The 19535-nt window shown below is 40.0% G+C and overlaps 1 protein-coding gene across 1 annotated transcript in view; it reads left to right on the top strand.

Moving 5' to 3' along the window:
* Positions 1 to 19535, top strand: part of col5a2a (collagen, type V, alpha 2a) — a 40680-nt gene that overhangs the window by 5212 nt on the left and 15933 nt on the right. Inside the window, exons 2-8 of the mRNA XM_005925773.3 lie at positions 15258 to 15479; positions 16010 to 16029; positions 16130 to 16162; positions 16259 to 16291; positions 16566 to 16619; positions 17495 to 17587; positions 17680 to 17751. Coding sequence (XP_005925835.1) covers positions 15258 to 15479; positions 16010 to 16029; positions 16130 to 16162; positions 16259 to 16291; positions 16566 to 16619; positions 17495 to 17587; positions 17680 to 17751 — 527 coding nt within the window. The remainder of the gene's footprint in view (positions 1 to 15257; positions 15480 to 16009; positions 16030 to 16129; positions 16163 to 16258; positions 16292 to 16565; positions 16620 to 17494; positions 17588 to 17679; positions 17752 to 19535) is intronic.

Genomic DNA, 19535 nt, shown 5'->3' with positions numbered 1-19535 from the left:
CTCCTTTTGATCTGAAAGAGAGCAGCTCTTTCTTGCTGCTTGTACCTGTGATCTCATTCTTCCGGACACTACCCAAATCTCATAACTACAGGTGAGGTTAAGAGATCGACCGGTAAATGCAGAGCTTTGGTTTCACACTCAGCTCTCTCTTCACCGCAGCAGATTGGTGCAGCATCATAAGGAAACGGAAACTTTTCAATTTTAGATTTCTATTTTAACAATTTAAAAAAACAAAAAAACTCCCAAGAAGTTTCTTTTACAAATCTGGAGATGTGAAGTTTGTAAGAAGACACGATAATAGTAGTCTAAAGATTGATTTTCATTTGGGAAAATCGAGGCTCCATCCTTTCAGTATGTGTCAAAAAATGTTTCATGTTCTGTCCAATCATTCTCAGTCTCTCTGTCTCGTGAGCTCCCCAGCTCCACGTCACTTCAGTACTAAACTGCAGGAGCAGGCCTTTAATTGGTCATGAAAGTAAAGATTATAAGCTTTCAGGCAAACATTATCTTTCTCCACAATTAAAAAGTAATATAGTCCATCACAAAATGCCAGGAAAACAAACATGGCCTTCATGATAATGCTTTTGAGCAGTTAGCCATTGCTGGTGCGTAGCCTGTTCAGCGAGTGTTGATACAGCTGGTTGTAGTTTTTCCTGCAGATCAGGGGGACTTTTACCCTCTGGAGCTTATCCTCTGCAGGTTGGCAGGGCTCAGTGTAATGTAGCACTCCCTCTGTACATGTTCTCTGTCTCTCCTCTGGTGACTGTTTAAAAGCTGCTGTAGTAGCTTTCAGGAGATGTTACAGCCCATCTGGAAACCTTTCTTTGTGCTTCGGTCCAGGTAATGATTCTGTAAACCACAGTTGCCGTGGAGGGAATCAGTTGATTGTCATAACGGGAAATGCAAAAAGATCTCAACACATGCAATTTCAACTTCTCCTACAGTTTTAAATGAAACATTTTAAAGTCAAAATTACCTCAAGTCTTCAAAAAATGTGATTTTAAGGCTGACGGAAAGCTTTTAGAACTGAAGAAGCTGTTTGGATGAGAGCTGAAGTGACTTCAAGGACTTACAAAAGACATCTGGTTGCAGTAAACTCAACCACTTAAGTCTACCATGACCTGGATGACTATGAACTTACAGAAACAAATTCTAAAGTCCTACCATGACTTGTTTGAATGCCACAAAATGGTGACAGCCGGCCATAATTGCAGGTTGCGGCCCGACCCAAATTCTAAGCTGAGGCCTGACTGTGTATATATTACGACTGAAGAGGGTGACTGAATGGTGCTACATGGGTTACAGGGGTTAGCAGTGTGGCCTAAGACATGCTGTTAACAACTCGTTGGACAGCTGACTTCACAGTGAAATGCCTCATATATGAGCAGTGCTTTGAGGTACTTTTCTGTCCAGGTGGTCATAAAACTGCAGCAGCTGCAAATACTGCAGATTACTGCGTTTCACTGAAAACAATCATATTAAATTGTACGTTACACAAATAATTTTAAAAAAATTGTTATGGAAGCTTTTTTTTCTGAATGCCTTGATTCAGTCAGATTACATAATTTGGAGTTAATTTAATTTATTTGCCATAAAACTACAAATTCAGAACTGATTTCAGCAGTTGCAGTAGAGAATGAAGCCAGAAAAGGTACCAAGGTCATTAGGATCATTTTCTCATTGGCAGCTAATCTCACTTCAGGAGTTGACCTCCTGTTGGCCATTAGAATGCAGGCATTTCCACACTGGATTCACTTTTTCAGATCTGGCAGTCATGTGACACAAAAAGCTTTCACACGTTGCACTGGCCCAGTGAAATTCTGATACACAGGAAACAATTTCTTCAAATTACTGCTGCTCATGGTGGTCCTACAAGCTGCTGAATCATTGGGTACACTTAGTTTTCCACAGGATTGCAGGGACTCCTGTGGAAAACTTCTTTTTCACATATGTTTGTACAGAACATTTGTATTTAAGTTAGTTTCAAAGACAAAAGTACTGCTATAAGAACTCGTCAGCAGTACCATATTATTAAGTTTTCTTGGTGTTGACCAGCAAGAGTGCCAATAAGCATGTAAGGAATTCAGAATTAGACTGTTAGCAGCTGGAAAATGTCCACCATCTCAGACTTTTACGAAACGATTACAATCTTTCTGGTGTTTTGTCAGGCCGAGTGGATTTTAGCACTTTAATGTGAGGGCCAAACTGAGCTCCTCTTCTATTGGATTTTGATTTGAATGTTAAGAGTTCCAGCACACACAGGGTTCGTATTTTCTAATCATCCCATCCAGATCCCATCAGAGGGTATGGTTTTTATTGAAGTGTCGTCTATGATTAAAGTCATAGTCCACGCAGCAGATGAACAAACTATCTGGGAGCAGCAATAGAAACCAAGAAGACTTGCTAAGTGTTGGCTGCAGAAAAAAGTAAGACTGATTGGACTAATAAAATTCTGCCTATTTAAGACTTTCTTTGTTTCGCGACATTTCTTCTTTGGGCTATTATGTGAAGAGCTCACAGCAGGTCCAGAGGGGTAGTGAGTTTTTTTTGGTTTTTTTTTGGGTAAAAAAGAAGGGAGCATTCTGTTAACACAATGTGAAGTCTGTGCCGGCCACTGGCCATAATGTCCAGCCAGTGTTCCCAAACAGACGCGTCTCACATCGAGCCAGACCAGTGAGATGTGGAAATGTCTGCTTGTTGTCGGTGACTCATCGCCACCATTTAACCTCGATGGTTTTAGCAAATGGGTGAAATGCTTTTGCAGAGAAGTTGCCAAAAGAGACAAAGCTAATGAGAATGAATTAAAGTGGTGAAGCCAATGTTAAATATTGGGAAAAAAAAATATCTTTGCTGTATTCTTAGTGTCAGCCAGGAGTCTTTACACATCAACCGTCTTTATTGCTTCACCATTCAGCTGTTTACAGCACATTGAGGAAAGTTAGTATATTTCAACCAGAAGAGCAACAAACTCGCATGCTGGCGTGGTAATTTACTCTGTGCTAGCTTTGAAATTATGTCCATATGAATAACATTAAAACTGGCATTTTGCATTTTTGTAACGCTTCAAATTAAAAAGAAAAGCAACGCAAACACAAAGGCTGGTGTGGGATAACCGGGTAATTCACGTGTTAGATATTTTCCGCTCAGGTTTCACTTGATCAGCCGTATGAGATTCAAACAAACAAAGGTTTACACAGCTTGAAGTCTGCTGTGCATCATGCCACTCTCTATTTACTTTGGCTACATAAGAGCACTAAGTGGAGGCTTTGAGCCTTTTTTGAGTTTTATTCAGTTGCATGCTCTTTCTTGTTTCTGAGCTTTTTTTTTTTTTTCCTGGTGTGGCACAGTGTTTAAAGAGAAGGGAGGGGTAAGCTTTAAATACAGAATCTTTTCATTGTAATTTTATATCTACAGTACTAGGAGAGGGGCATTGAGGGGGGAAGAAAAGTCCTGGCACAGCTGCGGATCAGAGAGGAAGGAACAGAGAGTAGAGGAGGAGGAGTCAGGGACAGGGGATAAGAAAGGGAGTCTGAAAAGAGAGCGAGAGAAAAGAAAGAGGTGAGAATGTGAAAGGCAGAAGAAGTGAGAATGAGGGGAACCCCGGAGGATTGTTTGGGACATGTGATCAACAGCAGATACCTCCATGTGTATGTCGTAACAGACTCCAGTTTAAGAGTTAGGATAAAGGAATTTCTTCTAGAAAAGTGGTTGTTGTTGTTAATTGTGATTAACAATCTGAAGACAAGACAGATTGAGACAGATGAGATTACTGCAAATATGTTCTTTTTCATAACGGAACTGAAAAATTGGTCAGCTGGTGATTTGTTCCACATCTGTAAAGCAAAACACTTCATTGTAATTTTATCTGGAGGGAGACCGCCTTCGAGATTTCTGCGACTCACAGCTGTCTATGACATATTGGATAAAGTATGCATCTGTTACTGATAGAAGGGAGGGCTTTAAGCAAACAAACTGCAGCAGAACTGCCAAGAAGTGATTCGCTGCTAGTGAAAAACGTTTTTCATTGGTTGATGCAGTTTTTGGTGTTTTGCCATAATGTCACAAGGACCTGGGTGGGAATATTCCCTTCATACTTCTGTCATTAGAGAAAATGGGTCACTGTGAAGTGTATCTCAGTGCATTTGCTTCCGAGTAGATTGAACAATAATCTTTTTGTCAGTCAAGATCTTCAAAAACAGGAGAACATTATTTCATGTGCTTCGTCCTTTAAAAATTAGTAGGGTAATGCTGCTCATATACAGTTTTTCTTATCTAAGACTCTTTTGGCAAGACACGTGCATGCCAGAACTGAACCCAAGGGGTTATTAGCAAGTATTAGAGGTTCTGATTGGTTGAGAGGTTTGGATTCAAACTCAGTAACTGCACAGTTTAATATAGTTTAATCAAACATGTTTTAAATGTATGTAAAATCAGCTTTAGCTTGGGTTACTTGTTTAACCTTCAACTACAAAACTATACCCTCTGCATTGAGCAGATTTGATAATGCAAATTATGCATTGTGCAACTATGCACATTTAATTCAATCAAAAAGCAAATAATAAAAATCGGCCTTGAATGAGACTTTAACATTAGCCACAGTTAAACTGGTGTTTTGTACCCATGGGATGGCCGCTGAGCAAAAGGAGCCAGCACCACAATGTGACCAAAACATCACAGAAAATGAACAGATGTGGCAAAATCACAAGTAAAAGTGAAGGAGTACAAAGAAGGAGCATGTGCATATTACGGGATGCCACAAGGGTCAAGCTCAGCCACAGTCCTGCCTCTTTAGCTGATCTCAGTGATAGCTGATGGATAAACAGATTTACGGACATTCAACATGTTAAAAATATGAAAGAAAACCAAAATGTGTTTTCCAGACCAGTATTAAAATAATAAGTAGAATAAAATCGAATAACACTTAATAATAACTTAAAAATCATATAGTAACAAAAACACATACATGAACTGATAAAGTGCAGATGGAAACTCATGGCACTGAGTCCACTCAGCCTTGTTGTACGGGCGTTGAGGCTACGCAGGTTCATGGTCTGAGTGGGAGGGGCCTCTCATGATGTCCAGTAGCCTGATTATGTATCTGTCAATATAAATGCCCTCTGAAGATTTTCACCATTCTTTACAGCACCTTCTTGTCAGCTTCAGAGACAACCCATGTTGTCAAGAAGCTCTGCAGATTTTCATGCTGTGTTTGTCTTAGGATCATCTGTTGTCACAGATTTCTGCTCCGATCTGTCTATAGTTTCTCTTTTCCAGTACTGAAAGTTACCAGGGCTGTGAAAGCGTCAATGCCCTGCACACCAATTGCTGTCTACCTAGAAGGTTCACATGAATGGAGAAGACAGAACTTTGGAGATTCAAAAACATATTTTAAGATGTTTAAAGGGAAAAAATAAGATCAGTCAATATACAGAAATCAATAGCTAAATTTAAAAAGGAGCTTCTGCCATCAAAGTGTATAAAAGGCTTCATAGAAACTCAGTGCGGATTTCAGTTATCCTTCCAAGAATGCTTTAATTTACCTGTTGTTGAATAATTATAGTTATTCATTTATTTGGATAACCAAACCCAGACAGTCTGGCTCCAGCAATTTCATAGATACAACCTTCTGGAGACAGAACCATGTGGCCAGTCCTGCCTTGACCTTATCACCCCTTTTTGTCTGTGCCTCCAAAAATGCAAACTGCAGTAACTTCAAGGGCTTCATTTGGCAATAAAGAGAAAGTGATAAATTCTGTGTGTCGCCCCTGGGCTTTCAACTTGAGTGATGTCACAACAGGAAGGCGGCCTTGTGCTGACCCCCGTCTCCCTGTGCTCGCTTATCTGTCCAATCCTAACAGCGGTCCAGAAAATTACCGTTTCTCTCTCCAGCAACAGATATGGTTTGTACCTGCAAGGAGCCGATCACTGGAAACAAACTCTGTGATTTCAATAACAGATGACTCGAGGAAGTACTTGGAGTACAGCTGAAATAGTTCACATGAATGAAGTCATGGTTTCCATTTCGGAGATAATGCTGAAATAATGTTGGATCAATTTTATCTCAAAATGTTTTGGGGAGGTTTTTGGCCTAAATGTGGGCTCAGACAGTGTTTTCCTTACAGATGCAGATACAGATCTCTGCTTCCAAAACCCCCCACAAAAACATCTTCCATAACAATGACTGTTTGTCTGATTCTTAGGGCTGGAAACCATTAGTAAAAGTGCATTTCTGTTAATACAATAACGTCACATTACTTTACTTTAAAACAAGGTTCCTCCAGCAATGTTTTGAATAGATGATGACTGCACTGAAAGCCTTTAGAAAATGCTGCGGCTTTTAAATTTGCTAACATAATCACTTCCATGTATTTATCTAAAAGTCCTCAAACTTTCATTTTAAAGTGAAAAGGGATTGTGAGGAAAGTCACTAAATGGCCTGGAATTTGTGTTGAAAATAAAACTAAGCAGGACAAAAAACAGGAGCGTGGCAGAAAGTTCATAAAGATACTGTGTCCTTTGATAGGGATAAGGGTAAAGAAAGGGAGATTGGAGAGCTTGAGGGGGGATATGAGAAAACACAGGCTAATGCGAAGGGAAAAGTGGGATTTAAAATGGAGCCTCCGGCAGCTGCGGGGTTTGAGGAGAGGATGCAGCGTCCTTAAACTGCTGTAGCGCAGAGGTCAAACAAAATGTGGACGCAATAAATCTCTCTTGCCTTCGGGCTTGCTGCTTTTCACAAATGCAGAATCCCTTGTAAAAAGAGAGGGAAAAAAAAGAAAAGCCTCAAAGCTCTTCCCCACCTGAAGAATGATAGTGGCTGGACATGTGCGTTCCATCTTTTAGCCTTTACAAGTCAACATGTGAATTATTGGAAGTGTTTCAAGATGAGATGCCCTTGAAATGTTGCACATATACCAGCAGCTTTGTGCAAAAACACTGTTGCTGTTTTCTGACTTTTATGCATGTGATCAGCTTAACTATGTGCTGCCCACATTCATCCGTGTTCTTGCATTTTGAAAACGATGCAAAGATGAGGGAGAGAGAGAGGAGACAGGCATGTTATGCGAGCACCGCAGTCTGCACATGAAAATGCAAACAGATGGGTGAAAATGATGTGAGCTGAGGATAGCGTATTTAAAATTTCACAGCGCGGATTTAAAAACTGAACTGTTGTTTAACCCCTACAGTGGTGTCTAACCATGCAGATCATTCTAAATGAATTTTTTTATTTGGTATCATCTTAATAACAGAGAAATAAACATCAAGAAATCTATAAAAAAAGTCAACAGCATCATGTTTTTCTCTGGACTTCTTACCTCTATAATAGACTGTAGGTAAAAGATGGTGACATCAGACCAGGTCACATGGTTTGTGACCTACTGCTTTAAAGCCGTTTTGGTTGTGATTGTTTTTTGTGTTGTTGGGTTTGTTTGTTTTTTCTCGGAGGGTTAGAGGTGTCAGCTAATTTTACTCAATTTACTTAGCAAGGTGCATTGGCAGACTGGGTAGGTGTATAAACACAGACGTCCTAATTAGTGCTAACAAATAATTAAAAAAACAAAAACGTTCAGACAGACTTCTCGGATGGTCATATTATCCATAGTATTTCTGGCTAATATGACAGCATAAACATGAATGAGAATCTTGAACAAGCCGAGTTGATGCAGGTCAGACAGTGACCGACCACCTGTGTCTGCATACACCTCTCAATCAAAGCAGCCACACATTTTATCATGCAAAATTTTAAACCTTAATATGATTTACATGAGGTTATTAAAGTTAATTTTTTCTTTAAAGTTGTACATTTAAAGAAGAGAGTCTGGATATCAACTAATTTTTGGACGCAGCCTGGAGTGGTCATTTTGGGAACAGCGGCAGAGTTTGCCATTTGGAGTCACTCTAGATGTCTGAAGTTCAAGTTGTTGACATTAGCCCATTTCAAATGCAGCAGTGGTTGAATATTTGACCATGAAAACCGATCTTGACAGTGTGTCATGCGAGAAAAGATAGTTTCCTCTTTGCCCTACACAGACCTGCTGGTTTCATCTGGCAGTACTTTTGGTCTGCCAGATGATAACAATATCACAAAACCAAAACCTCAGTAATTCTCACAGATAACAAATGGCTAAGTGACTCTGCCAGACATCAGACTGTAATGGTTAAACAGTCCAGTCATTTGCTTTTCAGTTAAATGTATATAGAAAGAAAAGTGCCTCTATTACAGTCATAATATAATCCACATTGAAAGAGCGCTGGGGTATGCTACCAATTTATCAGAGTTGGCAAGTACAGCATTCATCCATCAAGGAGGAGGACGAGGCTAAATCATCCAGAAAAAGGCTCACCCAGCACTCTCTGCTTCATTAAATCCTTTTAATCAGAGGTTTATTAGACAAGTTGCTTGTAAATAAATTGCTCTGGCAGCTGAACCAAACCTTGTAGTGGAACTAAAGAATGGAAGAAGAGCATTAAGAAAACAAGCCAGATACAAATTCTGCACTATTTCATTTGAGTCACAGCTACAGTATCTTGTAGTTGTCCAAATTCCAGAGTGCACTTTGCTAGCATTTGGTTTGCACAAACACAAAGGCCTCAAACACTAGCTTTCTTTGTATTCACATGTTTTAATCAGACATCGTGAACAAACTCTGCTGGAAAGAAATTTCCTCTCAGTCATTTTGAGTATACAATCCAGAGTTTATTCCAGCACATCTGGCTGTATGTTCAGTTGATGTAAAACACCAGGGTGCTCTGACCCCTTGTATAAGTTAACTGCCTGCTCTGGTAAACTGGAATGTTTGACATCATCCTTTTTCTTTTGCAGCTTACCTGCTCTTACGAGGACAAACCACAACTATTTATTTATATTAACACATTTGAAAAATCTGGTGAAAAAAAACAACTGTGTTTGTGGCAGTCCGATAATAGTTCCATATACCCTTGATTGTAATTTCGGTGAGGACCACTTTAGTCAAAAGTCGATTTTTATTCCATATGACAATGTGTGCCTTGGGCTTCTGCGTATGCTGGAAGCCCAAGGCATACATTCCTGACTTCCATGTACAAACATGAAGCAACAGTAAGACTCGCCACGACAGAAAAGGAAAAAAAAAAACTATCACTGACAAAGAAAAGGGTTACCATGCAGACCTGTGAAGTATTTGCACTTAAATGATCGTGATCAGCAACGATGAGTGTGAGCACCTCTGTAAAAGCAGAAGTTTTGGCATTTTGCTGATCTGGAGGATTCGCGCGTGTGTTAATATAATTCCACAATCTGTCCAAGGATGAAAAGGAGTAGCTGGGTTAGTGGTGGGTTGCAAAATGGCTTGCAGAGGCAACTGCAACAGAGGGCAGACTAAAGCAACTGAAATGCTGGGTCCTATGTGAAATTTGAGAAATAAGTTTTATCATGGCAGACATCAGTTCATGTGGGCTGGCAGTGTGATCAGCTTTTATCAGCTAATGTACCATGGCTGACCTAAACTAACATTAGGTACAGTTCGTTTTTATGCAGTGTGTTATAATTCAAGAATAAATGCCTCAATGTTTTACATATTTGATCATAAGTCCATTATTGTCCATAATAACTATTCTGTAATATTTTAAGTACATCCACAAGTGTTTGTGTATTTTCTTTAGCTTGATCAGTGAGCAGCAGGAAGCATCCCGAGAGGACATGAAAACCACATGTTTGACAGGGTGCAAGGATTAAGTGGAAGATTTAATTTAAATCAAACAGCTACACCTGGCAAGGTCAAGAGTCACTTCAAGACTTTGTTGTGCATTTTCACATCCTAATAGCAAGAACGGCCTGTCGGAATGCATCCAGTAAATCTGTCCCCATTCTTATTTTTTGCTTTATCTTTAAATTATAGTCGGTATTTCACAGCAGAAGTCAATGCAGGCAGTTTCAGAGTCATCAGTCAGTGAGATGTAAGACTTGGAACATTAAGAATGATCACACGGTTTGATGGATTAAACATTGATGCTTGTATTCCCGAGTGTGTTGGAATAAATTTGTCTAAATGATAGGTTACGTACTGCACAATGTTGCCATGTGCAATCAGACATCTGCAACATATTTTGATGCAGAAAAGCAAAAATAAACAAAAGAACCTATGTGGTCACGGAGTAAACTGAACATAATCATACTTAGAGCCACAGTATAAAACAAAGACAGACCAGAACACTAATGCTCATTAAGAAATGCAATCTGTTTGGAGTCAGTGTGAGGACATTGCATTGCACTGTTTTTCAAAAGAAGTTAAGCATTCTTCTGATACTGAGCCAGAAAAAGATTGCCCTTCAGTTGACCTTTGACACTGACCTCAGCAAGATGCCTCAGACTGTGCTGCTGAATCTAAGTCTAAAAACTTCACTGTTTAGCAACTTTCATTTTATCATTCTCAACAGCTTGAAGTCCTGTAATTATAAAGAATTCTCACTCTTGAGCACGATTTCTGTTGTACAGCATAATTATCTCATTATGATAATGTGCCACAAAGACACAAAGGCACACGACCAGTTTGATAGAAGCGACCCCTGCAGCAAACTTAATTAAACTGAGAAAATGCCACAATGTAAACTCAGTAAATTGCAGATTCAAATTTCCAGCTCTGCCATGGATATGTAACATAAGATGGAGATGAATCCAGTACAAGGCAACAGAAGCACAAGACATAAAGACAAGGAGCGGGTGATGTGTACTTCAGCAGGACCACAATCGTCCACTGACTGAACACAGGAAGGGAACAGCTCATAGCTGCGGTTGCCTCTTTAAAAGGAAGAGCCAGTGGAGACGGGGGCCTGTTGATGGAAAAGCCTAGACATGCAATCATTTTAACTTTCCTGGCCCGAGCTTCCTACCCCTCCCTCGAGATTCAGAGCTTTGTTTGTGAAAGCCGAGGTGAAGAGCATGTTCAGACTAGAGTGTTTCTTCAGCTTTCAAGCCCTGTCAGCATCATACGGTAAATCGTGCACACTGCTGAATATTAAACAGACAGGATGCCTTTTTCTGATGTGTTAAAATGCTAGAGGAAATAAAAGGAGGTAGATTGAGGTAGAATCACAGGGTGCCGAATCACGTTGCAGCAAAGCACTGTTGACACGAGAGCCAAAACATTGGGTGTCCTTTTTTTTTTTCTTTTTTTTTACCTATTATGACTCCAGCTCTGGGCTGGGATGGCAAATACCTCAGTCAGTGTTTGTGGAACAGCAACTTTAATGGACAACTTCATCAGTGGACAAGTCGCAGGTTGACCTAAAGGCCATATGCAGCGGGAAGATTTATGTTTGGCCTCGACACTCTGGGCTTTTAGAGCAAGAAAGCACAGCTGCAGCAGAGCCACCCCTCAGCAGCTGTAACTCATCTGCATCTGGATGAGAAATCATAGTTACAGTCCTCATGGTATAAACCATGTCAGCTACGGCAAGTTACTCTAACTGAAAAGAAGGGCTTGTTCAGAACAAAATGTATGATTTTTGTAAACTTAACATCAACTGGAAACTATCTTTTAGAAATTAGATGATGCTGTGACTGTCAGTTTAGGCCCTGTACTCATTATTGTTTTTCTAAAAGAGATCAAGGATCCACTTTTAAATGACTCATCATTTCCATAAGTTCATTTTCTAACCCCTCCATTTCTGGCTGCCATAGCTTCTCCCCAAACGCAGTGTGTTATGAGTGCTTCCATATTAGCCAAGGAAAATCCATAAACTGTCCCCTTTTTTTTCGTTACTCACATCTGCCAAGTACATCACAAAGTAGCTTTCCCAGGTTTTCTCCTGGTGGTTGGTGCGCGTCATGACTTATGAGAAAGGATGTCGGGTTATCTGGCCTATGTCTGGTGAATGATACTAAATGATAGCAGCAGTAGACACGTGAGTCATGTTGAAAAGATCCAGACTCCATGTTTTAAACCAGGAGAGGAAACCGTCTGCCCTGTTAGCTGACTAGTGGAAAGTACAGATCTAGAAGTAGAAAGGGAGCATGCCTTTTCACCGATGTCACAGTCAAACCATGGCGTCTGTGGAAAAGTGCAGAACCTGCAACGAATTAGCTGAAAGGAGGGGAAAAAGTGACCCCCCCCCCTCCCCCCGACTTCCCCCCTCTTCCTCGGGGCTTGCGGTGGGGTAGTAAAGACCACTCTAAAAACCACACTTCTCTTCCAGTAAATTTCAAATTCTCCCAACACGCAGTGTTTGAAAACTCTCAAACCTGCGCAGGAAAAATTGCTCCCCAGCTCTGTGGCCAACAGCTCTGCCAGACATCCCTGGTTTTATGTCTCTGTATTGAAATGCACTGACGGTACACACAAATTACCTCCAATACCTTTGAGATAACATTTACCTGAATGGAAATTCAACAGAAGCTTGTCTGAGACTTCACGTCAAACTGAATCAGTTAGAAAGAGTTTCTAGTTTGATCTTGTGAAACTGAATACAAGAATGTTTCATTTGAAAAACAGACAAAGTTTTAATTCCAGATATTGAGATCCATTGTTCAAATAGTTCCAAGAAAATGAAGAAAAATGTTCCATGTGAAGTATTGCTTCTCATTTTGGAAGACCACCACCACAGTGTGGGATATAACTGGCTGTTGAGAGGCAGGAAATTTCATTTTTGCACTATGTGTGTTGTTAGTGTCGTCAAATACTTTGTGGTCGATTGAACAGCGACATCTGAGAAAACATACCTTCAGGGTGTGTTTGCTAGTTTGAGTGTTGATCCCCTGTGTGCACAGTTGGTTAGGAGAAACAATCTATGGGTGATGGCTGTTGTACCTCGAGGTCATTTGTACTAGCCTATCATGTCTGGCTGAGTGTGCCTCTTTTTTAAATGTAACTATGGAAAAATACCAGATTAAGTTCAAAGTGCCCAAATTATGTTTTGGGGGGTTTTGCCATCTTTAAAGTGGGGCTTCAGAGCTTTCTTCCATTACTAAATCTGGGATTTAAATAATCCCGGGACAGCGAAACAATGGATGTGCAGATGCCATTTTTCTTTTGCTAAAAATATCTCAGTCATCAGCAAAGCAAACCAACTGTTAGCACATTACTTGGCTAATGTTGCTAACATTACCATTAGATTTCATTGTGTGTGGTTTTTTTTTTTTTTTTTTAATAATCAGAATTGTGGAAAACAAAGTAATTTAATAATTCTCTAAAGGATACAGATGAAAGTAGATGACAATGCTACTAATTTAAGAAACAGTAGCACCACTCACTGATTATATTGTACACTGTGTAATTTAATAATTTTTTAAGAAGTCTTTGATGCTAGTTGAAACATGCATGGTTAAACTGCAGTTTTCTCATAGCCCTAACTATGCTCATAAACTCAAAGACTAGAGTTACGATACATAACCAATGTTGCCTTGACAGAGACAGGAGAGGATTACATTATACCAAAATCAGTAAAGTAAGGATGCTATTGCAAAAAACCCCTGGGATTTCTTTTATATTTTTATTTTTTTTAAATTCTGTTCTTTTGAACCACAAGAACACATAACATAGATCTGCACCTGCTTTCATATTGTATATATGTAGTTCCAGCAGTCATTTGTGATAAAATATATAACTAAAGTAATATCAGCTGGTAGGAAAGAAAACAGCAGCAGTAGTACAGTATAAAGGGGGTCATTCCACACCATTGTCTGAGATATTACCCAAATCACTGCTTCCCATCCTTGTGAGATTAGATGTAATGAGCTTAAGAGTGTCTGATTACACGGTGCATTTGTACAGAATCCAAGTCCGATTTCAAAGGTCCCAATGTTGATGGTGGATTGTTGAAGAGTTAAGCAATACTCATATTCTCAAGCTATCATTAACTTGCGTTGATCTTGTAAGGAGAATCTCAACATATCTCACAGATATGTTGAGGGTCTCTTCATTCCATCACAGAAGGTTCGGCTGCTAGACTGCACTGATAGCCATGACTGATCTATTATTAATGGAATTCCCGAAAATATGTTTTTGTTTTTAATTACTTGATTTATCATTTTATTGAATTCTTTGACCATTTTTTATTAACCAAGTTGAAAATCTATAGTGATTTTTTTACTGCCTTCAGATATTCATCTCTACATGACTTCTGAAAAATGTTACTTCACATGGAATCAAATGTTGGTACATATGGAACAATGTTTTTCTATTTGATCCTCAAATGTCATCATAGGTGTCAAATTTTCATACTGATCTGACTATAACAAATATAGAGATCATAAAACTGTTTCATGTAAATGCCATGAGATGTTCATTAAAGAGCATCTCAATGTGTACTTCACATAATAAGCCAAGTTTTACTTTAGTTTATTGGCATATTTAAGTCTTCCTGTACATCTGTGATGACAAATACATGTGTGGAAAATATATTGAGAACTACAGAAAAGCTGAAAGAATGCGTGAAGTGCCACTCTGATTTGCATTTGAGTCACCTCGTTGCAACTTCCTGCATCCTGCAGCTGGGTAACCTGACTTACCTGCTGTCTAAAGCTTAGAGCTGCCACCTGCTGTTCGTATCAGGAACAGGTAAAGGTTTCAGAGCGTCTGCAGACCTGAAAGACCTGGGCTCATGTTTACAGAACGTGCCAGATGTCTGTTGAAGCCAGACAAACCACATCTACATTTCTTTCTCTTTTTTCTGACCAGAACTCTTTTTTTTTTTTTATATTATTTATTAATATTTGGGGGGATTTTTAAGAATAACAGTTGGTATTTAGCTGGCAGCATGCTGCATTATTATTGAATAAACAGTTGTTTGTTAACTCATAAAGCAATCTCTGAACTAAATTGAATAATTGGCTTTATGGGAGAAACTCATAGGTGGCTGCAGGTTTTTCTCTCTTGAAAAAGAGTCAAATTTCTGAGACGCTGCTTCTGGAGGAAATGATCTCATGTCTAACTGCTGGAGACTTTACCCCGACAGCAAATCACGTTTTCCAGACCCTTTTTTCCCCTCTTACAGTGTGTGCAGAATATGGTGGAAACCTTGTTTGTACATTTAGAAGTACTTTGTGTACACATTGAGCCATCCTGACCTTATGAGCAATGAATGTCAGGATAGGCCACAGCGTACGGTTAGGTGTTTCAAAACCAAGATTTTTTTCCCACTGCAATCTTCATTATTAAAATGCTTTGTTAAAAGAGGATATCTTCAATTCAGCAATTTCTCTACAGCGTCCTATTATAAAACAAGAGCTGTTCTTCAGTGGTTTTGTTTTGTATTCAACTGACACAAATTCCACCTTCCAGGAGATGACATGGACTGCACGGCAGACGGCCAGGTGTACACAAACAGGGACATCTGGAAGCCAGAGCCATGCCGGATCTGTGTTTGTGACAACGGGCAGGTCCTGTGCGATGAAATCCAGTGTGACGATCTGAGTAACTGTGAGAAGATGTACATCCCAGATGGCGAGTGTTGCCCCGTGTGTCAGACTGACTCATCAAGCAGCGGTGGGACGGGGAGTTTTGGTGAGCCTGAACCTTTTGTCTGTGTTTGTGGAATTGAAGAAGAATGTTTTTTATTTAATCTGGTTAGTAGAAGACACGGTGATTCAAAGAAAGGCCTTCTCAGATCTTTATCACGCTTTAACACAAATTTAATCCCAAAGAGAGGACAAGAAATTAAACAGCATCGATTAAATAAACCTTCCCTACCATGTAGTTCAAAGCTTTCAGAAATAAAAGCTATAACAGCAGATTGTTTGGGTTTTTTAGTTTTGACAGGCTGCCAAATAATCTACTGAGATGATTTATGAATTACTGCTGCCAGCAGCCTGCTGCACATCAGTAGCCTCACACTAAGAATGACTGACAACCGATTAATTGTTTTACTCGTCTATTTTGCTTTTGACTGACCTGCGTGTTTATCCCATAATGATTAATGAATTTCTTTGGAGCTGTTTCAGTATATGCTGCCTACTGAGTTGTTACACTGATGATTTGTCTGCATATTCCTTACATGTTTCTTCCTTACAATTTTTCTATGCTTCCTCCTATAGATGGGGGTAGAATTTACAAGGTAGGCCAGTTTTGTGATCCTATACTTTATGTTCGCTCTGACTTCCACTGTCATGTCGTGTGAGTCTGAAAGTTGTTGTCACTTCTTATTGTTTGCGCAGGGTCAGAAGGGAGAACCTGGAGATGTTCCAGTTGTGAGTGTTTCCTACATTTAAACCTGCTTAACTGACAATTTTAAATCCAAAAAACGTAGCAGGATGAAACTGATGTGTTTGATGATTTCCCTGCAGGTGACTGGTATCAGAGGCCGCCCTGGACCTATGGTGAGCATCTTTTTTTCTTTCTTTACCGGCAGGATTTACCAAAAAGAACATTGCTAATGTTCATCCACCACAGTTGACACTAGATGGCATGAGAGGACAGCCGCATCCTGCATAACTTCACCTTAAAAGGAGGTCTACACAGCAGGATAGGCCTCCAGTCAGCTGGGTCACGGTGGCAATTCAAGCCGTGCCAAGCGTGCTCGTTGTTTTGATGTTACTGCAGAAGTGTCAGGGTCAGATTTTTTTTATTGATTCTTCTTGTCTATTCTGACAGGGACCTCCCGGCTCACCAGGAGAAAGAGGATCACACGGACCCAAAGGAAGGCCTGTAGGTCACATCAACAAGCATTCACAGACAACTTAAGAACAGAATATAAAAAGCATGAAGATAGAAAATCTGACCTTTTCCTGTTACCAGAGCATCACATCCTTCCTCATTTTTTTCTGGCAGGACCTTTAGAGAACACGTGGGTTTGCACAAAATAACAAACCACAGCAGTATTTATTACCTTAATCAAGACAACGCCATCACTTTATTGTGTCTTTCTCCATTAGACTACGGCAACACTAACAATATTTATCATCTTGCATCATATGCAAGCTATAAATAAGGACGTCATGTCTGTATTATCGGTTTGAAACACCCACTTCGCTATAATTCACATGACATTTGAGCTTTTTGATTACTGGGGTCATGAGAATGGATCCTCACTAACTCACTCAGCTTAAAGCCCATTCGGTTCAAGGACAAGTGACTAACGGTCAAAAAGTGATGTAATGTGGAAATTTGATCTATGATGTGCTTAGCAAGCAAAGACGTGGCAGCATGATGAATGAATGTGCTCTGCTTGGTGGAGTTTCAGCAGAGTTGAGGGCAGCATTTTGCTGGTGATTTATTAATACATAACCAATGGTTTTCCTGTTGCACACGCTTTACAGCTCGCAGTTCATAAACAAATGAAAATTAAGTTTAGGTACATCTGTTTTATTATTTTCTTATTGAAGTCAGTGACATGTTCTAGAACACCTTCTGGCTTTACTAACTAATTGATTGGTCTTCATTTGCATCTTTACAATAAAATCCAAATAAGAGCTGAAACCCACTGCTGAAAGGAATAAATCAATATGTGTGTAAATCAGTGTGAGCAGTTTTAAAAATACCTTTTAAAAAGTAAATTAAACTCTCTCTCGTTTACTCTCCAGGGAATACGGGGCCCTCAGGGCTTTGACGGCGAGCCTGGCATACCAGGTCAGCCTGGTGAACCAGGACCTCCAGGGCATCCATCACACCCAGGGGTGAGCCAATAAACAGAAACACTAGAGTTTAAACTGCAGGCATCCGTGTCAAGCCTTACATGGTAAGCTAACCTGCAGTGTTTTACCTGCAGGGCCTGGGAGCCCAGATGGCTGGAGTGACTGACTCAAAAACAGGACCCATGGCCATGTTGAGTGGCTCCAGGGTAAGAGCATGACAGCACTAATATGGACCGACCTTAACTGGATGTTTTAATTAAATCCTTCAGCTGAAAAGCACCAAACTGACGCACCTATTTATCTCAAGAAATTAGCTTTGTTCCTGAGTGGATAACTTTTTTTCCCCCACTTGAAGCTTTGGCAGAAAACTTTGGCACCAGTCTAGAACAGGTGTTCTCATTTCTTGGAGTTTCCCTAATACGTCTAGTACTTAATTAAATAAAGCTCCAAGCTCCAATAAAGCTCCTATGTTTTGCTAATTATGGATAAAATATAATTAAATAATGGTGTTATATTTTCATTAACTCTATTACTTTGCAGTTCCACATCTTCTGTGAGTTCCTTCGTCTTTTCTGTCTCACTCTGTATCTCCCTCTTGTTCAGTCTTTGGCAGTTTCTAAAAGAAAAATGAAAAGAGCCACTTTTGAAATTTCTTTTCACTTTGGGTTTGCAGCCTGTCCAAACAATGTGACCTGCAGGAATTAAGATATGAAAAGATGTGGTTAAAATGCATGTGTGTGCTGTAAACTTTGTCATTGAATTATGAAATAGTGCCTCTTCAAAGTCATAAAAAGGTTTAATTAAATAAACCTTCTTATGGCAAAAAGTTGATCATTAGTCACTTTATTCAGCGTTTCCAGACATGCATATGGTGCATATTTTATTAAGCACTTTGATTGTTCACCGTTGCATTTACGCCAATACTGAAAGGTCAGAGTTCACATATTGTCTTTGTATCATTTAAAGTTCGTCCCATGTCAGTTTGTCGTTTTGCTGTAATGCTCCACTTTGATCCCAATAATAGGAGAAGACAACAAGCTAATGCTACTGTTACTTACTTGTGGATTAGGGCTAATTTATGTTGATGCATTGGGGTCAGTTTCCTTCTGCAGCAACGACATCAAGAGAAGCAATAGGGATGCCATTCACTTCCATAACGTCCACTATGGATTCTGTCTTATTTGCAGAGAGAATAAAGTCATGAGAACAACCATAACAGCAAGATACTGAACCCCAAGTTGCTCTGCGTTCGTTGCAGTATGAATGTGTGTGAATGTCAGATAGTAAGCATATAGAAAAGAAGCGCTTGTATCAATGCCTGAATGAGGCATGTTGTATAAAGTGCTTTGAGTGCAAGAGTGGAGTAGAAAAACATTCCATAAGAAGCAATCCATTTATTAACAGCTCAAACACAAACAGAAGCGCACTTTGATCTTCACATACGCTTACCTCCAGACAGGCTTCAACAAATACAACACTAAGTAGACCTGTCTGCAAAACTTTGCACTGCACCAGTGCAATGCGATGGTGGAGCTTTGATTTACTTCACATTTCGGGTGCAGTTGACTAGTCAGCAGCTGATTAAACATGTTAAACGTTGATGATGATGAAACACGGTGAGCACAGAACTGGAGCTGGTCCTCTCTGAGTCTTCATGTCAGCAGCATGTTGCGCCCTCCCCCGTTTTCCCACAGTGCATCCTGGCGTTCTCTCTTCCTCACCAGCAGCACCTCCTGTTTCCTCCTCCTCCTCTGCAGGCGCCTCCGCTGCTTCTGTGTCTCCTGATCCTGAATGTTTAAAATCCAGTAATGCACCCTGCCTCGGGTTGTTTCCAGTACTCTCTCGCCTCACTCTCTGCAGGTGTTCACCACCCCCTCCCAGGAGCAGTCCACAAGCTTTGCAGTCTCAGAAACACTCAGAAACAATCTTGCCCTTATCAACCTCACTCAGCGAGTCCCTTTTCCCCGCTTTTCCCCTGCTCTGCTTACTA

The sequence above is a fragment of the Haplochromis burtoni genome, unplaced genomic scaffold, assembly GCF_018398535.1.
Source record: "Haplochromis burtoni strain Fernald_Lab_line unplaced genomic scaffold, NCSU_Asbu1 Contig_87, whole genome shotgun sequence".
In the NCBI taxonomy this organism is placed as follows: domain Eukaryota; kingdom Metazoa; phylum Chordata; class Actinopteri; order Cichliformes; family Cichlidae; genus Haplochromis; species Haplochromis burtoni.
The sequence above is the reverse complement of the archived record's forward strand: the minus strand, read 5'-3'. Positions and strand labels throughout refer to the sequence as shown.